Here is a 21490-nt window from a genome sequence, read left to right on the forward strand (position 1 = left end):
AATCCCTAAGTTAAATTAATTCAGGTTTGGATTAAGAGTAAAGAGAGTCATACACTCCAAGGCACTTTCAACTCTTTCCTAATGGGCATTGGCTCACTCTTAGCAGTGGCAAATATCATCAGAGCATCTTTAAGATCTACTGGTTTCAACAGGAGTTCAAGGACCTTGGCCCCAGGCAGGAACAGATCCTGTACATAACAATTTAGGAGTATCTTGAACTGGGGAGTTACCAGAGTTGAAGCTGGTTTGGTTGTCTCCCAAAAGTCTTATTTTAAGCTCCTTAAACTGAACCATAACAGCTCCTGCCTGGCATAAATTATAATCCTCCAAAATGCTCTGTACTCTCTCATGCAAGTCATTTATAGTGACTGTTTCAACTCTGTTCCAAAGAGCAGTTTTAAACCCCAGCAGAAATAGCCTGACCCCACAAACAGGGGCTGCTTCCTTCCGCCACTCCTCGTGTGTGCAGCACCCCAGTTATCAGAGTGCTCCATGCCTATTCCCATAGCGGAAATCCTACCAGCACAGGCCAGCCAAGCCTCCCTTTTTGAGAAATGAATCTTTCTCCCTGCTCACCAATCAAAGATGGAAATTGCAGCAGGTCATTGGCAGGAGCTTGGCCCCAAGTTTGACCAGCTACACAAGAGGATGTGAGTGCTTCTGTTGAGTAGTTGTTTGGAAACCACTGCTTGACCACCAGTTGTTATCTTGGATGTGCTTTTAGCCATTTTGGGCACTTGTTCCTGCCCATTGGAAGTGGTTCTTTCTTTCAAACAGTCCATAAATTATAAGTAAGTCATGCAAACTGATGTTGCTACATGCAAAATGGCACACACCACATTTTTATCTTACTTTTGCTTACAGTGGGAAACGTTTTGCTGCAAGAGGACAATATTTTCTAGTTTTTCTTCTCCAAATGCTTATCTTATGGCAGGTAGGTATTTATGGATGAGGAACAATCAGCCCCTTTGCCTGGGTGTGAGACCCAGCAGGTCACTCAGCACCTCCTGATGGCCGAGAAGTGGTGTCCCCCAGGGGTCCACAATGGGACCAAGTCATTTTTGATGTCTTCATCGATGACATGGACAGTGGGATCAATTGCACACAGCAAGTTTGCAGATGACACCAAACTGAGGGTGCAGTGACACACCTCAAGGACAGGATGCCATCCAGAGGGACCTGGACAAGCTTGAGATGTGGCCCAGCTCTGGGGGCCCAGCACAGGAAGGACATGAAGCTTCTGGAGCCAATGAAGAGAGGGACACCAAGGTGATTGGAGGTTGCCCAGAGAGGTGGAGGATGCCCCATCTCTGGAAACACTCAAGGTCAGGCTGGGCAGGGCTCTGAGCAACCTGATCTGTTGAAGTTCTCCCTGTTTATTGCAGGGGGGTTGGGCTACGTGGCCTTTAAAGGTCACTTCCAGCCCAAATGATTTCATGATTCCATGAAAAAGGCATCAAGAATTTGGAAGGGCAGGCTCTGTACAATACATGGTGGAGCCATTCTTTTTTGTATTTTCTTCTTTTTACTCATGATGCTGTCACAAGTAGCTCTTTAGAGAAGCATTGTGCCCACTAATAGCTGGCCTGCTGGATCAGCTACTTCTGCCTAATCCATCTTAATTTTTATAGTGGTGTCATACACAGCCAGACCTACCAGACACTTAGAGAAACAAAGGATGGAAAACATAAAGCAGTCAAGGAGAGGTAAGGATGGGCCAAGCTGGAGTGGTGTAAGAGCCTTTAACTTCCTGTTTTTGTCAAGAGACTTTAATACAAAGTACAGCAACCCAGGACATATTAATGTGCACTCCTGTGGCCAGTCCTTAAACTGGCTTCTCGAAGCGTAGATTGTGTCATGAGCACCATTAATTTTCAGTATATTATTTCCATGAGAGGTTATTACACATTAAATTACAACATTCCCATGCGTCCAGGCTTCTTGTAACAGTAGGAGAAATGGTGGGCTGGAGAAGACAGCTGGGTTTGCACATGGTCTATGTCAGTTTACTTAAGCAGAACCATTTTACTGCTGCTGGAGGAATGCATCAAAAGGTCAGTGCTGAAAGTCCACTAAAGTAAGCTGAGCACACATTCCCTCTGCCAACATATGCTCACTCCTTGCTTGATCAAAAAGGAAATTTCAGAGCTCCGCTGCATGCTTGCCTTGACCCTGCTCCACACCGCCTGTCCAGTGGGCATCAGACAAACCATTCTCTAATCCTGCGTGGAATACGCATTCTGCTGAAAGGATGCTTGGAATAGCTGCCCAGCAGCAGCAGCAGCAGCAGCAGCAGCAGCAGCAGCAGCAGTGTAATCCTAAACTGGGCCTGTGCACAGGGAGAAGTGCAGGACAGCATGGAGAGGGATGTCAGGAAAGGTGTTATATGAATGCATGAAATGTATGGGTTTATTTCCTAGTCCTGTGCACCCATCACAACCAGACCCTGTCCAAATGAGACTCATCTTTACAGGGGAAAAATAAATTTGACATTGTCATTCAGATCTTGCATTTACTTGGCCTGTCTTCTTCAAATGTTTCATCTTCTGGAGTCTGCCTGATCTGGTCAGTGTCAGAGGAGGAATTCTGTACTAACAACATGCACAAGGAGCTGCAGCAACTTAATTGGGCTATTAAAAATTGCAGAAGTGAAGCTCTTGTAGCTAGAAGAGCTTTTGTCTGATTTAGAACATGCCCTCATAACATCACTTGATAAAAATAAGACTTGGGCTTTTTAATAGAACAAATTACTTAGCCTTTATATTTAACCACATTCACTGTTAAAGCTATAACTGGTTTTCAGAATATTTTAGGAATCTGATCTTGATCTTCCATATGTTAAAAACCATCACAATAAATACCTTACAATGTGGTTCTTGACAAAGAAATAACAAGGTGGCTGCAGTCTTCAACTCAAAAAGTTTGCTTTGGACTCAGATTTTCTACTGTTCAGAGTGACTACTGGAAATTATCATTTCAAGGCAAAAAAGGAGACAGCCTTAAACCAGAGAAACTCGCAAACCTGCATGATTTTTGTAGAGAGGGTACTGATGTTCTAGCTACTTGCATCCAGCTCTTCGACAGATCCCAGACTCTGGTGGGAAAAGTGGCACTGATATTGAGGTCTCCTTGGTCCACTGAAAGGAGAGGATACTTTTCCACAGAGAGATAGGCTCCTTTCTGAAAAAAGGACTGGCAGTCCTTAAAAATAATATGCAATGAATCATTGTAATCAACCAAATTAGAACTGCATTTACTCATCTCACATTGTCTTTGGGCTGTGCCTTGGGGGAAGATTCAAGTGTATTGTATAGACATGGATTGTGAGGAAAACATCTAAAATCACACACAGAAAAACATGAGTGTAAAAAGATGAGGCTATAAGAATGAGATCTTTGCTGGCAGAAACCAAATCCTTTTTTAAAAATACTGTATTTTACTATGTGTGATGACCACATAGAACCAAATCACAATGAACAATAATTTAGAGAGTGGAAACAACATCCTGCATGAATGTGGCAGGCATTTGAAGAATAATCCATCACTACCCCCAAATTAGTTTGTTTTCCCTAACCTGCAAGTCTGCAGTTGACAACAATAAATTGTAGGAAATGTTGATACAATGAGGATAGGGCTGGCATCCAGCTGGCCCCTGAAAAGCTGGAATAACAGACTGACAGGATTCTTGTGCAGCTTGGCATTAAGAAATGCAGAGCCTTGACTCCTGGAGTACATTATTTCTGACAATAGTCCAGACTGGGCACTGATTGACTGGGGAGCAGCTTTGCTTTGAGAAGAGGCTGGGGATCATGGTGCAGAAAACTGAACCCAAATTTGTAGTTGTGGTGAGGCAGGACAGCCACAGACTGGGCTGTATTAGCCCAAAGGTGGCCAGGAGGTCAAGGGGTGAGGGAAGGGACTATTTCCCATCACTGGCACATCTGGTGTGCTATGGTCAATTTAGGGCATCCTAGCACAGGAGAGAAGGAAACAGCTTGGAGGAAGTCCAGTAGAGAGCCCCAAGGATGCAGAGAGAGCATGCTGAAGGTGTTCAAGGAGAGGCTAAAGGTGTTCTCAGCAGCTTCTAAAGGATCAAGAGACTGCTAAGCTGTTTGGAGCATTTTTGACCAAAGGGAAAAAAGCTTCTGTTTGCCTTGGAAAGATACCTTGTGAATAAAGTCCTGGCTATCATCAGGGAAGTAATTCTGTCATCCTTCTGTGGAGAACTCAGAACATTGTGTCATAAATGGATCCCTTCTTCAAGCACAGAAGATACCAACAGGATGCAACCCTAACAGCTCTCTGCAGGAACTGTGCAGGTCTTGTAGAATGAACAGAGTGCAGTGGGAATGGGGAGAGAGTGGCAGAAAAGGAAAGGAGATGTCAAAACCACAATCCTTTCTATGGAAATTAAACAACAAATCACAACTGCTTGAATGATGAATTACGAGCTTTAGACCTTAAAGTGTTGCCTGACATGAAGGGAAAAAAAACCAAAAAAAACACCACTTGAAAAACCCAGGAAAAAGTTAAGATGACTGCACAAAAGGTCTCAGAATTCTTCTTTGAAATGTGAGAGAGGACCCAGACCAATGAATGAAGAATTGACATGGAAGAGAAAGTCCTCAAGTGAGCTAATGGTGCACAACACAAGGAAGACACAATTACCTGGCAAATGACAGAAATTGCCTTTAACTTTCTATGGTGATTACATCATTTAATCTGAATAGTTCTATGGTCAGGAATCACAGAGGTCAGCTGGGCCACTGGACAGAATCTCATCACCAACAACAATAAAAACAAGGGAATTTCTGGTTTCCCTACTCAAAACGTTAGTTAAATGTGGCACTTAGCATCCCTGTTCCTGCAGTGTCCCTGTTTCTGCTGTAATGAGAAAACTGTGCACGAAACAAACAAAACAAATTAAACGTGTCCCTTTGTCATTCATCTCTTCTAATAAATAACATGAGGCAGATCCCTGTGGGGGTGGTGGCTGTCACTTCTGTTTTCTTCAGCTCGGCCTTTTACCCTTGGACTGCCTGTCCTTGTGGAGTGGGAACAGCTGAGGAGGTGATGAGAGAAGCAGTGTGGGCTGGTGGGCACAGTACCAGGTGGGAAGGCACAGGTTCTCTGTGGAGTCACCACTCTGTTTTCTGACAGTCACTCCCATTTCTGTGGGACATAGAGAGGGAGACCTGGCCAGCTTAGGAGACAAAGATGGGCATATTTGACTGTCTCTGTGCTTGACATACGCTCTGCAGAGAATGAGTTCAGCATGAATAAACAGTAAACCAAAAGATCATTTTTCCAAGCAAGCTACATCTACCTAGTCCTAAATCCTCCAGAGTTTCCTGTGGGAGCAGATCCTTTCTCCCACTTCCCTCCAAAAAGAAAATAGCAGGAAGCTGTTCTGTGATTTGTGCTTGCCTGTAAGAAACTGGCATGTGAAAACTCAGTGAGAGATCTCCCTGTAGAGAAATGGGAAGATACTTATTTGAGATGACTCTAAGTTGTTAAATTTACACACTCCCCTGCCCAGATGTGTCTGAGTGGCCTAACTAAGACCTCTGTGTGTGTGACAAAATGGAGGTTCCCTGTTAATATCTTGGCTTCCTCATTACTGGTGATGACAAACTGTGTTTAAGCAAGTCTTGTACATTCTTTACAAGTCAGCAGCTGCAATGAGGGGATAGTTTTGGGTCAGAAGTTTGCTTGCTTCAGCCTCCCAGAGCTCATCAGCTACCAAGGCTCTTAGGCAAGGTTGCTGTCTCTTGTCCTGTTTATTCATTTTGGGGATCAGTGTGACAACAAATCTGCCTCTCTGTTGGGTAATGGGAAGAGAAATAACAAATACAGAGTACTACAACCCTTTTTGTCATCCTCCTGCTACCAGTGCTCAGGTCTTCTGCTGATTAATCAGCTCTTCTGTGGTCCTATTCAAATAAATTAGCCTTGATGCCAAAAACACCCTCTTCAGTGTTACTAGTTCTACAGTTTGGTGGGGTCCTTGGGTGTAAATACCTTGCTCTGTTATTTTTTTCTGCTGCTTTCAGATTGTCATTGATATTTCATTCATAACAGTCCTGGTATCTGTGTTATGAATCTCTCCACACTGGCCAGCAAACCCCATTAACCTAAAGATGATCAGATGGAGCTCCATGGTCATACTTAGGATTACAGATTTTTATGCAACTTGTCCAGAGTCTGCAACATGTGCCCTGCCACAAGAGGCAGATTTATCATCTGGAAATCTCCCTTCTCCACTGTCCACCATCAGCTTGGGTCTTCACAGGCAAGGTGAACAATTTTAGTCTGTCCTTCTGTGTTTGAATGAGGGATTGCTCTTTCCAAGCCTTAAAATAGGGAGAGACTTTTAACAGATTTGAAAATGGAACTTAGGGCCCTAAGTCATCACACATTTTTTGAAAGACGTGCTCTACATCCATATCATGTTACCGCTCAGCTGCAGGACTTTTCTTAGACTATCTGAAAGTGGATGTGAACTGCTGTGCTCCAAAGAGGTGTTATTTTAATATTGTCCTGAAATACTGACAGTAAAATCTTGTTGTTTTAGTTAGGCAGTGAGCACTGTCACGCCAGGTCTTAAGAGTTTGAGTAAGCAGAGTTTGATTGCTGAAGTAAATTGTTACCATTTTGGAGTTCACAGGGTTTATTTTACTGCAAATGCTATTGGTATCTCCCAAATTTCACTGGGTACATGAAGCTGGGACAACATGCTACCTGAAAATCAGAAGGTTACAGTGTGTTTTCTGGAAACAGTCACTTCATGGGTCAAAAGAACAAGTTTAAGCAGAATAAGACATATTTTAGAGCAAACAAGGCTTGCCTAATTGAATCAGAAGCTCAAGAATGTACATGGCAGTTCAGATGCTAATACACAGAAACTCAGCAACCTACTGGCCACAGATCCAGTTGGAGAATGCTTCAAGACTCATTTCAACTCTGATGCAGTACAAGCCTGCAGAATGCACTTCATCTCCCAGCTGCAACACATTTGGTCTGGGGCCAGACAGCAGGTCTTAAGAGGACCAGGTGTCCTGATGAAATCACAAATTTTAGCTATTTGGTTTGGTTTACAGATCAGACAAGTCCTGATTTTTTGTGAGGAAACAATCTGTGCACCCTTTCCATACAGAATGCTGTCAGATGGACTTGCTCAGCAGGAAACTGTCCCCTGGGTCACCACAGCCCTCAGCAGTCACTTTCCAGCTGGACTGACTAAAATACAAGGCAATGTGTCCCATAGACTAGCCATAGACTTTTTTTCTTTGTTTGTCTGTTTTGTGTCTGACCATTTGGTTTTACTTCTAGAATAAGGGGTAGTGGGATGAGACATGGTGCATCCCACAAAGTGTTCCTTTAATATGTTCAATCAGGACACTTTCTGGGGAATCTGCAGTGGCAGATGTGCCAGCAAAAGTTAGAGGAGCTCATTTAATCCATGGTTTGTCTTTGCTCTGATGAATGACACAAAAAGATGCAAAGGTGAGTAAAGTTGAGGATGGAAAACCCTAATGCACCATTACACTTGGAAAGTTGTCTAGGGGAAAAAAGTAAACAGGAAAGAAAATATTACAATGCATGATTTTACAGACAGTGATGGCTCTGAGATCAGGCGGTGTTGTCAGGAATCACATGCATTGGGAATGGGCGGGTTTCAGAATGCAGCATAAGAAAAAGTGGGAAATCAGTGTTCCATTCTTGTAACAGGGACCCCAGGCTTTGTTTCCCAGTGATGCTGTCCTTCTCATGAAGACTGCAGCTATGATAAGAAGGTGTAAAATACTAGTATTATTCCTTCCTAAAATATATATATATATATATGTGTGTGTGTGTGTGTGTGTGTGTGTGTGTGCGCTTTGCATAGATGAAAAATCACCAGGTAAAGTAGAAAACAGGAGAGAAAAGGATCTGAGGATTTTCTTTGTCAGCAAAAGATATCATTCCTTTGGCCACCACCCCAAGCCTACCAGAGTTCAGGGAGTGTTTGGGCAAGGCTCTCAGGCACAGGGTGGGATTGTTGAGGTGTCCTGTGCAGAACCAGGCATTGGACTTGCGTGATCCCAGTGGGTCCATTCTAGCTCAGGTTATTCTGTGATTCTGTGATAGTCCAAGTTCAGCTTCAGCAAAGGCACAGAGACCTTGAAATGTCACCTGGCACAAGCCAGGGCCTAGCCCTGTGGTTCCCAATTATTTTATAGCTGACCCTGTCTCCTGAGAGCAATCAATATTCACATACAGCACTGACTCTGACTGTTCACCTGCCTCAGGGCTGCCAGGGGCTCCCCTTCACCTCATGGGGCTCATGCTGGGGAGTCTGCAGTGTCTCAGGCCCTGTATTACACCTCTGCTAATATCAAACTCTCTCACACTGGGTGTGCTCAGTTTAATTATGCTTCCAGGTACTCCTCAAATGACACAGAAGATGCAAGGCCTGTGCTATGAGAAGCTGACAGACATATTGACAAAAGTATTTATATAAATCTAATCCATTTTCCTCTGACTTATGTCTTGGTAAGTTCTGCAAAACTAATTGAGATAAAAGTCTAATGTGTCCAACTCCAAAGGAGCTGAAGCAGTATCAGTGGAAAATGAGGGGAAACAAGACAGTCAGAGCAAACAGATGGGGAGGCAAATTAAGCTGGTCATAAGTTATGAAAACAGTGAGTATTTGGGCCAAAGGAAAGAAGACAGTGAAACATTAGTAAGCTGTGGCCATTTAACTTTTTCTTCATCTTTAACATATCACCTAAGTCCTTCTCTTGCTTCTACAAATACGATTGCCCCCCTGCAGGAGGCACACACCCTCCTCAGGTAAGTGTGATCATTTGCAAGTCACCTCAGTGAAAAACAGAGAGGTCTAATGTTCCCAGCTATGTGTCACTGTAAGATCAATGCTCCAGCCTATGTGCCCTGCTCAGCAGAATTCCTGCTGGGATAAAACCAGTAGGAGCTGGGGCTTCTGTCCCTGCAGCATGGCTTACCTCTCCTTTAGCCAGCCAGGAGCACTCCCTGCAGAGGTACAGACAGAGGTTAACAGGTGGGTCTCTCAGTAACAGGTACCTTGGATTTGCAGGATGTGCACAAAAAGAGCTGTGGTCACCTCAAGCCGATTGTCCCCGAGTATCGAGGTGCCCCGACAAGCACCCGCCGATCGTGCCACCAAGGAAGTGGCTGCAAACCTCTCATTGCTCACTGATGAGGTCCAGAACTGTTTTTACACCTTCTTCTCTAAATAAGGAAGCTGTCTGAGAGGCTTCTGACTCCCCGACCAATTTGACTCCTTTGCTTCCCACAGCCAATGAAATCCCACTCCTGCCTCCAGTCTTGGGTGACAGCACTCCAACCTCAGCAGGCAGGGAGGACAGCAGGTTTGTGTTACAGCCCTGGCAGCCTCACCTTGGGCAGGCTGTTGATGTCAGAGTGATGATGTGGCCAGGGACAGCCCATGCACTATAAAGATGGCTCAATCAAATATAACGGAGGCTGCCCAGCGGGAAGCAGGATCTACAAACCATGGTCCCCACCAGTTGGAGTCCTGCTGGCCTGTCTCTGCTCCCAACCCAACTGCTATCGAGCTTTAGTTTCAGGTCAGCAAGCTCTATTTGCTTTCCAAAAATAAGCCTCTGCCACCATGCTGAAGGGAGAAAAACAAGAAGGGCGGTATTTTTAGGGCCATTAATTCTGACCACGTGCCCAGGAGGTGAACCGGATGGCCACGGCACAAAGACTTCTCATCACTATGTCCTGCGACGCCAGCGCTCACCGGACGTTGCCTGCCTTCCTTCTCCTGGGTTTGCTAGCCCGGATTGCTGCCACACACCCAGTTGTAAGCAGAACTAATGGCACATTGCTGGAGAGAGGATGGCAATCTCTGCTGTCCAGGTCCATGGCTGGGATGTCAGGGGAGAAGGCAGATGTGAACTGGGAGAGTGACTATTTGCTAGGAATCAAGAGGCAGCGGAGGCTTTACTGCAACGTGGGCATCGGGTTTCACCTTCAAATCCTCCCAGACGGAAGGATAAGCGGAGTTCACAATGAAAACCAATACAGTGAGTTGCATCCAGAAATGAAATAGATGTCACTTAATTGCTGTGAACTCTAGTAATTACCCTTCACAGAGTGCAAATGTTATGACTTGATATTATTAATCTGTGCTACATCTGTTGCCTTTTAAAAGTCTCTGGGATCAATAAACATGAGAACCCTTCAGGCTGAAACGTGGCACAAAATGCTTAGACAAATTTAGATAGAATTTATTTTTACCTGCTTTGCTGCACAGATGAGAAAAGACAAAGCAGGTCCAAAACTGACTCTGCTGCATTTTCTTGCTCCTCACCTTCTCATTTGTCTTTTGAATCCGGGAGGTTTTTGCTGAGTCCAGAGTGCCAAAGCATGATTCTTGAATCCTGGCTGACCAGTATTTTTGGGACTCTCAGTGTGTCCCATGGAAGGGGTTTGCTGGTCCTGGTTTGCTCATTCTTGTGGGTGCTATGCTGATACCCTAAGAATTAAGGAAAGCATTAGTCATGTGGATTTTAATTTCCTGTAGAAGGCACTTGCTAAAATCTTTTTCAGCAGATGTCATGTGGGACTTCAAAATGCAAGACACACTTCTTTAAGGCTCAGTAAAAAACCTTTTGTAAGTATAACATATCACATAAAAATAATTCTTATTGAAAAGGTCCAGAGCTTGACAAATCAAAAGAGTTTGATAGAACAAAAGTCTTATACAGAATGTGATTACAATTCTAGAATAATTATTTTCAAATCCTGTGGCATGTAGGGAAACACAAGATCTACACTGTGTGTATTTATTTTGCTGTATTAGGGAGATAATTCTTATAAAGAGTATATAACAAGTTTGTTCGTGTTTAAAAAAAAAAGATATATCTGAATTGTCTTCCATTAGCTCTAGATTCTGCGATAACATTCCGATTAAACTTTGCATTTTTCAGGTCTCTTTGAAATATCCACTGTAGAAAGAGGAGTTGTAAGTCTGCTTGGTGTGAAAAGTGCTCTCTTCATTGCAATGAACAGCAAGGGCAGGTTGTATGGGACGGTAAGTACATGTGCAAGTAGGTTTTCACAGTTTAAACAAAAAGGTTTTGAAGTGGTTTGTTTTGGTTTAGTGTTTTGCTTTGTTTGTTTTGGTTTAGTTTGTTTTGGTTTTGTTTGTTTCAGTCTTTTCCTTATGGAAATCTCTGATTACAAGCAGAGAAAATAGCCCTCGTGTTACAGGGAGCCTGCCCAGCCTGCTGTCATCAGTGCTATTTAATGCAACGAGCAGCGTGGCTGTTACAGGGCTGGGATTTTAAAGCTTTCCTGTAAGAATGTACAGGGAACATCTTAGGAAAATGAACATATTCTGCAAATCGTACTGATTAATTAGATGGCTTCTTCTAAGGTCACAGCGCTGCAAACACATTGTAGCAAAGCTGAGCCCTTTTGATTCCATCCTTCATTGCACTGTGTGTAGGAGAGGCACAATTATAGCTATTTCCAACAGTTACCCTTAGTAAAATAATGATCACATGCTCCCTCCTACCAAAAACAACCACACCATCAAGAATAAATAGGAAGTCTACCCTACAAGGTCAACGTGTGGCTGGGGTTATTTTAATAATCAGTTTTGTGAGATCAGTTGCAAAGGGTGAGAAAATAATAATAGCTATTAACAATGGTATGCAAATCATACTGAAATACCATCATCCTCATCTAGATGATTTGATATCTAAATGCAGTTTAACCTCTGAGATGTGAGCCACACATCTCCACATCTCCCGTCCCAACACCCAGGAGAAAAAGTGCTTGTTAGGAGATGCATTTGAAAGAGGCTGGCTCTGGGCAATAGGAAAAATCAGCCCATCTCAAAGTAATGAATGGCACTGGTTGTATCAATCTCTTTTGTCAAGGAACAGCAGAGTCTTTCCTTTTGAACAGCTGTAATTTCAACAAAGCATTGCAGTTGTTTAAAATAATGCCAAATGTTGTGAGTGGTTATTACTAACCTGACTTATTCCTTCTCACACTCACAATGACAGTAGGTCACTTTAAGGTCCCATTTCAGCAATATTTTAGCAATATTCTTTCAATCACAAGTGATCACAAGCACTTAAAAAGTACCACAAGTCCAACTACTTTACTTAGCTGAATTTTCCTAAAGAAGTGCAGGGTCTGGCTTCAGAAATCCCTTTGATTTTTTTCTCCCACTTTCAATACAGTTTTGTTTATCTTCAAAGACACTTGCAAAAACTGTAAGAGATGTGCATTTTCGCCTTGCAGAGTAAGATGCCTTAAGTTAAACTCTTACAGGCTTTGTGGGGTGTTATCGCAGAGATGCCCAAATAGAAATGCATTGGTGGCATCTTATGTGCCAGACATTGGAAATCAGAAAATTATTCTGCTTTCTCTTTTAATTTCCTCTGAATTCCTGCTTGTCCTTGCACCTTCTCTCCCAAATAACTCCCTCTCCTTGGATTTCGTGTTCTGACATAGAGGAAATTAAAACTATTTTCTTAGCTTAGAACCAGCTGCATAGTTAAATATTACTAATGGTTTAAAAGAGAAAAGATTTATTGCTAATCAAATCTCTTATTCAAGCAAGTAGTTGACCCTGGACACTGCTGTTTGGAAAAGCTTTGAAGGTTTTGACAGCCAGCATATAATTTTTTTTATAAATGACAGAACTTCTCGCAGAGGGTAGGTCTTAAAGCTGTTGTTTGGGTGAGAGGGTGTGATGCTGACAAAAGTCATTACTTGCGAATAAAATGAAGAAAACCATGATTTATAATTAATTAACTCGATCTGCCACAGGAAATACACAGTCAATTATCTGGACAGGTGGCATCTGAGTTCATCTGACACCAAATTAGCACCGAGGAGGGAGATTTATTGTTGGCCGCAGTGGCTGCGGCACCACCTGTCGCACACTGCAGTGAGCCCTGGTGTAAAAACGCGAGGAAGAAAAATGACCTGGGCCTTGGTGGAATATTGATTGTACCTGATTTGTATCCCCACCCCCTCCCCTTGCTGTTCCTTAGGCTGTTTTCCAAGATGAGTGCAAATTCAAGGAGACCTTGCTGCCCAATAACTACAACGCGTATGAATCCAACATTCACCGCGGAGCTTACATAGCCCTGAGCAAACACGGCAGGGTGAAGAGAGGGAACAAGGTTTCTCCTGCCATGACAGTGACCCACTTCTTACCAAGAATATGAGCACCAGCAAAACAGAAGATTAAATCCCAGGACACACTGTTTTGTTTTGCACATGGGGAATAACCTCCCAGGTAAAGTATTTATACTGGTCATTATGAAAAAAAAAAAAGAAATCTCTATATGTATGTGTATATTTGGATAAAAATATTTGTACTAGATTCATCACATTGCGTATGTAATACAATGCTGCTTCTCTTCTACTCTGTACAAATTTTACAAGGCTCTGTGCCTCCTTTGGTGCTGTACAGAGAGCAATGCAAGCTGGAGTGCAAAGGAAGTTTTTGGAAGACGTGGAATGGCTGTGGTCAACCATCTAATCATCATAGGTGATTTACTAAATATTATTTACCTCAGATAATAACCTTTTGTAGTGAGCTGTTTACATATCATGGGCCAAATCAGCAGATGATTTTGTTTCACCAGAGCTTCAGGCAGTTTGCTCCATCTGAATATCTGCCTGCACCCCCCTTTACAGACTGTGTCCTGTCCTGTAAAGTCCTCAACTTGTTTTGAGCATTAAGGTGCCAATTCCACAACTGTTTCTACACAAGCAAACTGTCTGTTCCCGGAGCCCCTCTGTCTCTGAAGGGATTCTCCAGGGTTTCCTCGCATGGACTGATTGGCAGAATGAAGACCTACAATCAATTTCCTGTGGGAAGGGCCACAGGATAAATCACAGATGGGTACCAAATGCAAAACTGATTTGGAGCTCAGGATTTTGAATGGCATTTTGTGAGCTTAGTTTAGATTTACCTCCAATACAGATGCGTACATCTTTAATATTAATATTTGTATATATTTAGACATGGGATGTGTGAGTGTGCATCTATGTAATTACATACGTTTAATGAATTGATCATCCCAGTCTCCTGATGCCCAGGTGTTTTTATATAAAAGAAAAGAAATATTTTAAGTCACTCTATTTCATTTAACCTGAATGTTGTTAATCTCTAATAACTAGAACTGGTCTGTGGGATGCATTTTATAAAATATAAGAAATTCATGGAAGCTTACAGCAAAGGGTTATTTTAGAAAACTCTGTGTTGAATTGTCACCATCTTAAGTATATTTGGTTCTTCTCTATCATACCTCCCTGAGGTATGAAGGACAGAGAAAGAAGGAGGCTACACAAGCATACCTTCCTATGTTGGGACAGAGGAATTCGTGCCATAATTCCAATTTCTGTCACTTGCAAAGCATCAGTTTCAAAGACAACACAGCAAGCTGGATGAAACACTCCTCAAAGCTCTCCTAGAAGCTGTACAAATGGCACATAACCTTGCCTTGCTATTTTGACAACCCTTTTCCAGATCTCCAATGAAGCTGCATTCTCTGTGCCTTTGAAAGAGTATTTTAAGAGGCCCTAAGTCAATAGTCACTATAAATGTCAGCTACCAGAAGCCTTGGGATTCCTGCATTGGTGGCGTGCTCCTAAATTTGAAACTAGATTCAATGCAATGTCAGAGCATGAGCATTTTCAGCATAGATGGACCATGCTGCTACAGAAGTGAATATCTGAGTGCAAGATTATCTCCCACGTCCAGCCAAAATGGGGCTATGTCCAGCCTTGACATGCCATTCTATTTGCAGGGGCTGTCTATTCGTGATGAATTTGAGCCTTCTGACATGCAGGAGAGACACTGTCAGGGCCAGATCCTCAGCTGGAGTAAATCAGCCCAGGAAAACTACCAGTTTATAGCTGCAGAAGATTTGGCCCAAAGGACATACCACAAGGATGTACCCACCACGGCCATTCCCGAGAAACTGTCAAGGCAATTGTTTTCTGAACAAGATACAGTTTTCCAGCATCTCTAGTGTGACTGATACTTGAATTTATCTGGTTCAAATGTAAGTGATGATCACAGTGTAAATTAAGAGAAAAAAAAAGAGTGGAATGCTGCTCACAGTATAGGAATGGGATGCTTTGGAAGGAAAGGAGTGAAAATAACTGCTCTTAATTTTCTGGTCTTGCAGTATTTCAAAGGGAAGACAGAATGACACACTTTGTTCACCCACTACATGTGCAGCAGTTTGCTTTGAGAAAATGTGCATTTGAAGTGAAAAATCAGGATGTTTTGAGTGGGGAGAGAGTGGGTCAAAGAAAAGTTTGGAAAGTATCAGGCAGTACATTGACCTAGAGTCCCTAGAGGTACAGAGAGCTGTGCCGAAATACATTAGCTGGCAACCTGTATCCTGGTGTTATATTCCTAATTGTCTTTGAAATGAAGTTTGAAGAAGTATGGAAGAGTTCAGGGATGTAGAAGGAAAGAGAGGCCAAATACCAGCACACAAGTTTGTTTCTGATCACAGCTTAATCTAGCATCCTTATGACAGGATGAAGTCTGTTCTCTCTTAAAGCAGGGCAGCCTAGAGAAAGTGATTGTTGGCAGGACTGGTAAGTGTTGGGACAGCTGGCACAGGGTGGGAATCAGACTCACTGACTCCATTTTGCACACACTGGTCAAGAGAGGACAACCCGTAGACCAGGTCACAAGAAGTCAGGACAAGAGAAAATGGCCTCAAGCTGTGCCAAGGGAGGTTCAGGTTGGACATCAGGAAGAATTTCTTCACTGAAGGGGTGGTCAGGCATTGGAACAGGCTGCCCAGAGAGGTGGTGGAGTCACCATCCCGGGAAGTGCTCAGGAAATGACTGGATGTAGTTCTGGTTGACAAGGTGAGGATTTGTCAAAGGTTGGACTTGATGATCTTGGAGGTGTTTTCCAACCTCATTCATTCTGTGATTCTATAAGTCTGTTTAGTCACAGCCTGCTAGGCTGAGACTGTTCTTACAAACTGCAGACCCTTTTGGATGCAGTTTTGGTGGGCATGGAAAGCCCCATCAGTCACTCTGCCGAGTTATTCTTTATATCACTGCTTTTTTCCTCATTACACCTCAATGCCAGCCAGATCAACATGGAAATCACAGCTGAAATCAAAGAAGGGTATGTGACTACATAAAGAAAACTCATGAAACTAAAGGGAGTTCCCAAATCAGGGCAAAATTAGGAACTTCAAAATATATCTCAACTGTGCATTAACAGGGGTCATGCCATGGGCTATGAGCTTTGAAAGCATAGCTGTGAATGCTCCACAGCAGCCTGTCATGCCCACATTTTGCACATGGGATTCTCCTGTGGAATTCATGCCTATTTTTACAGTTTTTCCTTCCTCAGGCAAACCCCATAACATTCTGTGATTTAATCCACCCCTCTTAGAAAGCAGATTTGGCTGGAACTGAATCATGTTCTTAAATAAATGTATTTTTTCCAGACACACAGAGACTCAGACACACACACAGTGGAAAAGCAGAGTAATATTTGTATACCTCACTAATTATTTCAATTCCAAGATTTTATTTTGCACAGTAAAATGGTGCCAAAGTTCTCAGATTACTTTTTTTTTTCACTAAAATATACCTCATGTTCTGACTCAATATGGACTCACAATTGAGACTGTAAATTTGCAAGAAACACAAAACTGTCCAATCAATTGTTTGTGAAATTGCTTCTATTTTTATATGTATGTGCTGCGCACAATAGTTTAATGTATTCATAAAATAAAATTTTATACATTTTTGGTAGTGTTTTGACTCTAAATCCCTCTTAACATTTGTTTTTTTCCTTGATTCAGAAATGCTCTGTTAACTTCTCCACCAGAACTAGTTTTTATTCACCTCTAGAACCAGAGTATGTATTGGTACACATGTATTGAATGTATTGAATTTGTGTAATTCAGATTTCTTGTCTGGGCAGTGTCCAGGTGTCCTGGGAGGCATGGGCACTTCCCATGTTCCCTTCCCACTCTGTGTTCTCAGCTTGGGGGATGAAAAATCTCCCAGGAATTTTGGGGACAAGAGATGGTGGATAAGCCTCACATCGCTTTGAAGAATAGGAAACATTTTGATGAGTTTACCCCATTTTCTGCTCCCTCATAGGTAATTTGAAACTTAATAATGTCTCTGTTTCTATGGAGATATTTAGATGGAGAACGACTGTGGGAGGGCTTGAATCCAAACTCTTAGATGAGTGCAGGATCAACTTCAAAGCTAGGGGAAGATGCATCAGGAAGAATCCCATCTACCCATCTCCTGTAACAGCCCCTGCAACAGCTTCATGATTCATTAAGCTCTGGTTGAACTCTGGAAAGCAGCTCAAAGGGGATCAAACACAGACAGATGTCTCAAAAGGGTCACCAGAGCAGCCCGTGCTTTGCTGAAAGAGTCTAAGAGAGGTTGGCATCTTCTGTAAGGTCTTGACGCAAGACACATTAGTCCTGTGCATTAACAAAAAGCATCCCTCCTGCTCTTACCTACACAAGTGGCTGCAGAAATCATCTGAAGGATTCAGTACCATGAGAGGAAAGGCAAAAAAATGGAAAAAACAAGGCTTTCTGATAACTCACATGTACAGGATAAACTCAGCTACAGGTACACACAGCTCGGTGGGAGACACAGGTCCGTGAACTGTATGGCTTCAGCGCAGCCTGAGACCACATTCAGAGCAAGGAGCAGCACCAGTGCCAGTTCTGGGATCCAAAACCCCTCCCTGTGCTGGGCTGAGCCCCCAGTGTGGGCAGCAGAGGAGGGCGATTCTGCCCCTCTGCCCAGCTCTGCTGAGCCCCCGCTGCAGGGCTGCATCCAGCCCTGGGCCCAGCACAGGAAGGACAGGGAGCTGCTGCAGCCAGGCCAGAGCAGGGACACCAAGGGCATCAGAGGGATGGAGCAGCTCTGCTGGGAGGAAAGGCTGAGGGAACAATTGGGATTGTTCAGCCTGGGGAAGAGAAGGCTTTGGGGTGTCAGGAAAATTAATCCACAAACACTAGAGGTTTATGTCCAAAAAGGAGACAGAGGAGTCCTTTTTCTTTATTCGAATAAAGGGAGAGGCCATGGGGCATTCCCCTGGGGTCTCTCAAATTTTTGGAGGGCGCAGCCTCCTTTTTATCCTAATTCCCGGCTGCTTGTCCCTTCTCTCTTTCCCCATAGACTGAGGTACTTGAGAGGTACAGGCTTCCCGGAACGCCTGATACCGGTGGTGATACCTTTCCTCCCCACCCCCCCCCATGCATAATCCCTTCTTAACTTTTATGGAATTCATAGTGTTCTTTTAGTGCCCCTTTGATCTTCTACTGGAATCCATCCCATTGTTTCTGTCGTCTCTCACTGATAGTACATCTTATCAACTGACCCACAGCTTGTTTGTAAAGACAAACCCATCATTCCTCTCAGGGGTGACCTCATTGTGGCCTTGCAGTGCCTGAAGGGAACCCACAGGAAAGATGGAGAGAGACTCTTGACAAGAGCCTGGAGTGACAGGACAAGGGGCAATGGCTTCACACTGACAGAGAGGAGGTTTAGATTGGATATGAGAAAGAAACTGTTCCCTGTGAGGGTGGTGATGCCCTGGCCCAGGTTGCCCAGAGAAGCTGTGGTTGCCCCACCCCTGGCAGTGTCCAAGGCCGGGTTGGACGGGCTCTGAGCAACCTGGGGTAAGTATTGGCCATCTAATTAAAAATATGCTTATAAAAGGAAATAAACAGGCCCATATCTCTTTTGCAATGTTTTTTTGGGGTTTGGGGTTTTTTTTTGTTTTACTTTTGGCACTTGCTGAAGCCACCCTGCATCAATTTGAGCAATGGAGGAGACAATTAGGTCCCAGGTATTAAACTACAGGTGACTGTTCCTTCAAAAAATGGCCCAACTGCAAACTCTTGTGCTCCATGTTTGGATTCACAATGACTTGCAGAAGCTAAGGGGACATTCGGTTTCTTTGTCAGAACCCAAGATTAAAGTAGGAAGTAAGAATCTCTTCTAGCTGCTGGACAACTGAGGAGGAGACTCAGGCTAAGTAAAACACTGGGAATCTCTAGGTTTAACATATGTAATGCAAACTGGAATTGCAGTGAACTGCAGTGAGTAATCCTGGCTAAGGAAATAGCTGTCATTGGAGGAAAAAGTTATAAAAACAAACAACCAAGTATGCAGCCACAAGCAGAGATTTCTTTTTTCTCTCCAGCCAAGTTCTGCATACAGCTCAGTCCAAAAGCATGTTTGTTTTGGAACCCATAGGCTGCTGAAAAGTGTTTGGCCAAAATCCAAGGGGCCAATAAGTCCAGATGAGCTGAACAAGCTGTGTCCTTGGACCATGAGATTTGAACATATTATTCAATCCTGGATCTCATGAGCACATATAATTGTTGGTTATTTTTTGTCACAGGGTGTGGACCAAAATTGATTAGGACTAATTTTTTTCCCATCACAATTAACTGTTTAAAACTCACAATTTTATTGTATGCTTTCATGAACCATAGCTGAGAGCTCTGGAATAGCTTCTCCAAGGACAATGAGACCAGACCAACTTACGTCAAACAAGAAATCATTAGTGATGATATCTAAAACAACACTGTTTATAATTATGTTTGTTTCAGGGCACTCTGGAGAAGAGCTTCCTTTCCTTTTTATTTTTTTAATGAGAAATGATCCATCCTGACTCATTCCAGGTAGCTGGAGCTCCACTTTTTTCCTGGAGTTACATTGCCTATGTATGAGCCCAGGAGTCACTAGTCCAACACAAATCTTTCAGCTTATTGAAGAGTCAATAAAACAATGCAAAAACCCAAAGAAGGGAATTATGCTAATCAGCATAGGTGTCAGCGAGCTTTAACTACCTCAGTTATCCAGTGAGGAACAAGCCAGTTTACTTTTAACCCAGGGACAAAACACAGGTGGAATCGCTTCAAAATCACAAAGAGGAGGTTTAGATTGGATATGGGGAAGAAATTCTTCCCTGTGTGGGTGGTGAGGCCCTGGCACAGGGAAGCTGTGGTTGTCTCATCCTTGACAGTATCCAAGGCCAGGTTGGAGGGGGCTCTGAACAGCCTCGGAGAGGGGAAGGTGTCCCTGCCCATGGCAGTGGGCTTGGAATGAGGTGGGCTATGAGGTCCCTTCCAACCCAAACCACTTGATGATGATGATGATGATGATGATGATGATGATGATGATTTTGCAAAGGCAATGACTACAGAAATAGAAACAGTAGGAAAGTGGATATGTATGGGGCATGCCTGGGTGTCTTTACAGATTTACACTTTCTGTAAATCTTGAGCAAATCTGCAGATATGTTTGTATATTTTAAAGAGAAACTTGCAGATTTCAAAAGAAAAAGCTAATCTCCAATGGATTTTTTTTCCTACATCCCCTGTAACCATCAACATGCAGGTTCACAGGCCTCCTGGGTGACCGAAATTTCTTGTGTATGACATTTCTTATGTATGTTTGCATTCTCCACAACCTCAGTTCATGCTGAGTTGGTCATCAGCTGGTCATGAAGGTGGTACCTTGAATTAATTTCCATTCTTCCACCAGAAGTGGAGACTGCAGGAGGAATCAACCATGGAGCAAAGGGTCAAGAAGTGACACCAGTGTCAAAGAGACATAGTCATGTTCAGGGCATGCAGATGGGCTAACTAGATTCTTGCATGTAAGAAAGTTCATTTGGCATAATGGAAAGGATAATAAAGAAGATTTTTTTAAAATTAAAAACAACAACAAAAAAAGGTAAGTTATATTTCTAAGTTTTGAAAAAATTGTCAGTGAAGAAATCTTGCTTTTGGAAAGCTGAGCAGTTTGATTAGAGTCCAGAACTCGATAAAAATGACAATAACATCCTGATTGACTTATTTGAAAGAGAATACATTTCCCGACCAGCCCTGTCATGGCACCAGCTTGTGACAACTATGAAAATGGCCAAAGATCAGTAGGGCCCAGGTGCAGGATCAGTGTCCCAGCAGCTGATGAACCTTTGCACAATGTGACTCACAAGCTCCTCCTTGCCAGCAATGTTGCATGCTGAGAAAGCAACATGAAGAACTATTGTGTCTACACTGCATGAAAAAAAAATAAAAAATTGTAGCTCCACATCTACCTGAAAAGTCATTTTGTGAAGGAAAACCTGAATCAGGGGCAGATTTCAAGGCATATTTTTGCCAGATTTCTGTTCAGTCTCATAAATCTTCCTCAATGTGCTCCTTGTCACAGAAATACCTCAGAAAACAGGACCCAGCTTCTGAGCAAAGATGAGCTAACAGAGTTTAGCTGAAAAATTTAAGCCACTGTTACTTGTCTTGCCCTGCTCCTTACAAACTTTGATCTCTGTGTTTCTTTAAAGACTCCAGAATCATGGACTGGTCTTCCAGTGGCTTAGGGAATCTTTCTATTTTCCTTGCATTAGAAGCACTGGGTACAAGGACAATGT

General features: G+C 43.0%; 1 protein-coding gene and 1 long non-coding RNA gene across 5 annotated transcripts in view; one reads left to right on the forward strand and one right to left on the reverse strand.

Moving 5' to 3' along the window:
• The window catches only part of LOC131592302 (uncharacterized), a 26570-nt gene extending 17378 nt beyond the window's left edge, over positions 1-9192 (reverse strand). For all 3 annotated transcript variants that reach the window (XR_009280576.1, XR_009280578.1, XR_009280577.1), the window contains exon 1: positions 9006-9192. This is a non-coding gene — a long non-coding RNA (uncharacterized LOC131592302). The remainder of the gene's footprint in view (positions 1-9005) is intronic.
• Positions 9193-9534: 342 nt separating this feature from the next.
• LOC131592300 (fibroblast growth factor 6-like) lies at positions 9535-16711 on the forward strand. 2 transcript variants are annotated; one of them, XR_009280575.1, is made up of 4 exons: positions 9535-10073; positions 10980-11083; positions 13065-13312; positions 14832-16711. XR_009280575.1 is itself a non-coding variant. In XM_058863717.1 (3 exons), exons 1-3 carry the CDS (start codon positions 9734-9736, stop codon positions 13239-13241), a joined length of 621 nt encoding a protein of 206 aa, XP_058719700.1. In that variant the 5' UTR covers positions 9535-9733; the 3' UTR covers positions 13242-13529. The 2 variants fall into 2 exon arrangements, 1 of the variants encoding a protein (XP_058719700.1); XM_058863717.1 differs by lacking the exon at positions 14832-16711 and having other exon boundaries at positions 13065-13529.
• The last annotated feature ends 4779 nt before the right edge of the window (positions 16712-21490 follow it).

This window comes from Poecile atricapillus, chromosome W (genome assembly GCF_030490865.1).
Source record: "Poecile atricapillus isolate bPoeAtr1 chromosome W, bPoeAtr1.hap1, whole genome shotgun sequence".
Lineage (NCBI taxonomy): Eukaryota > Metazoa > Chordata > Aves > Passeriformes > Paridae > Poecile > Poecile atricapillus.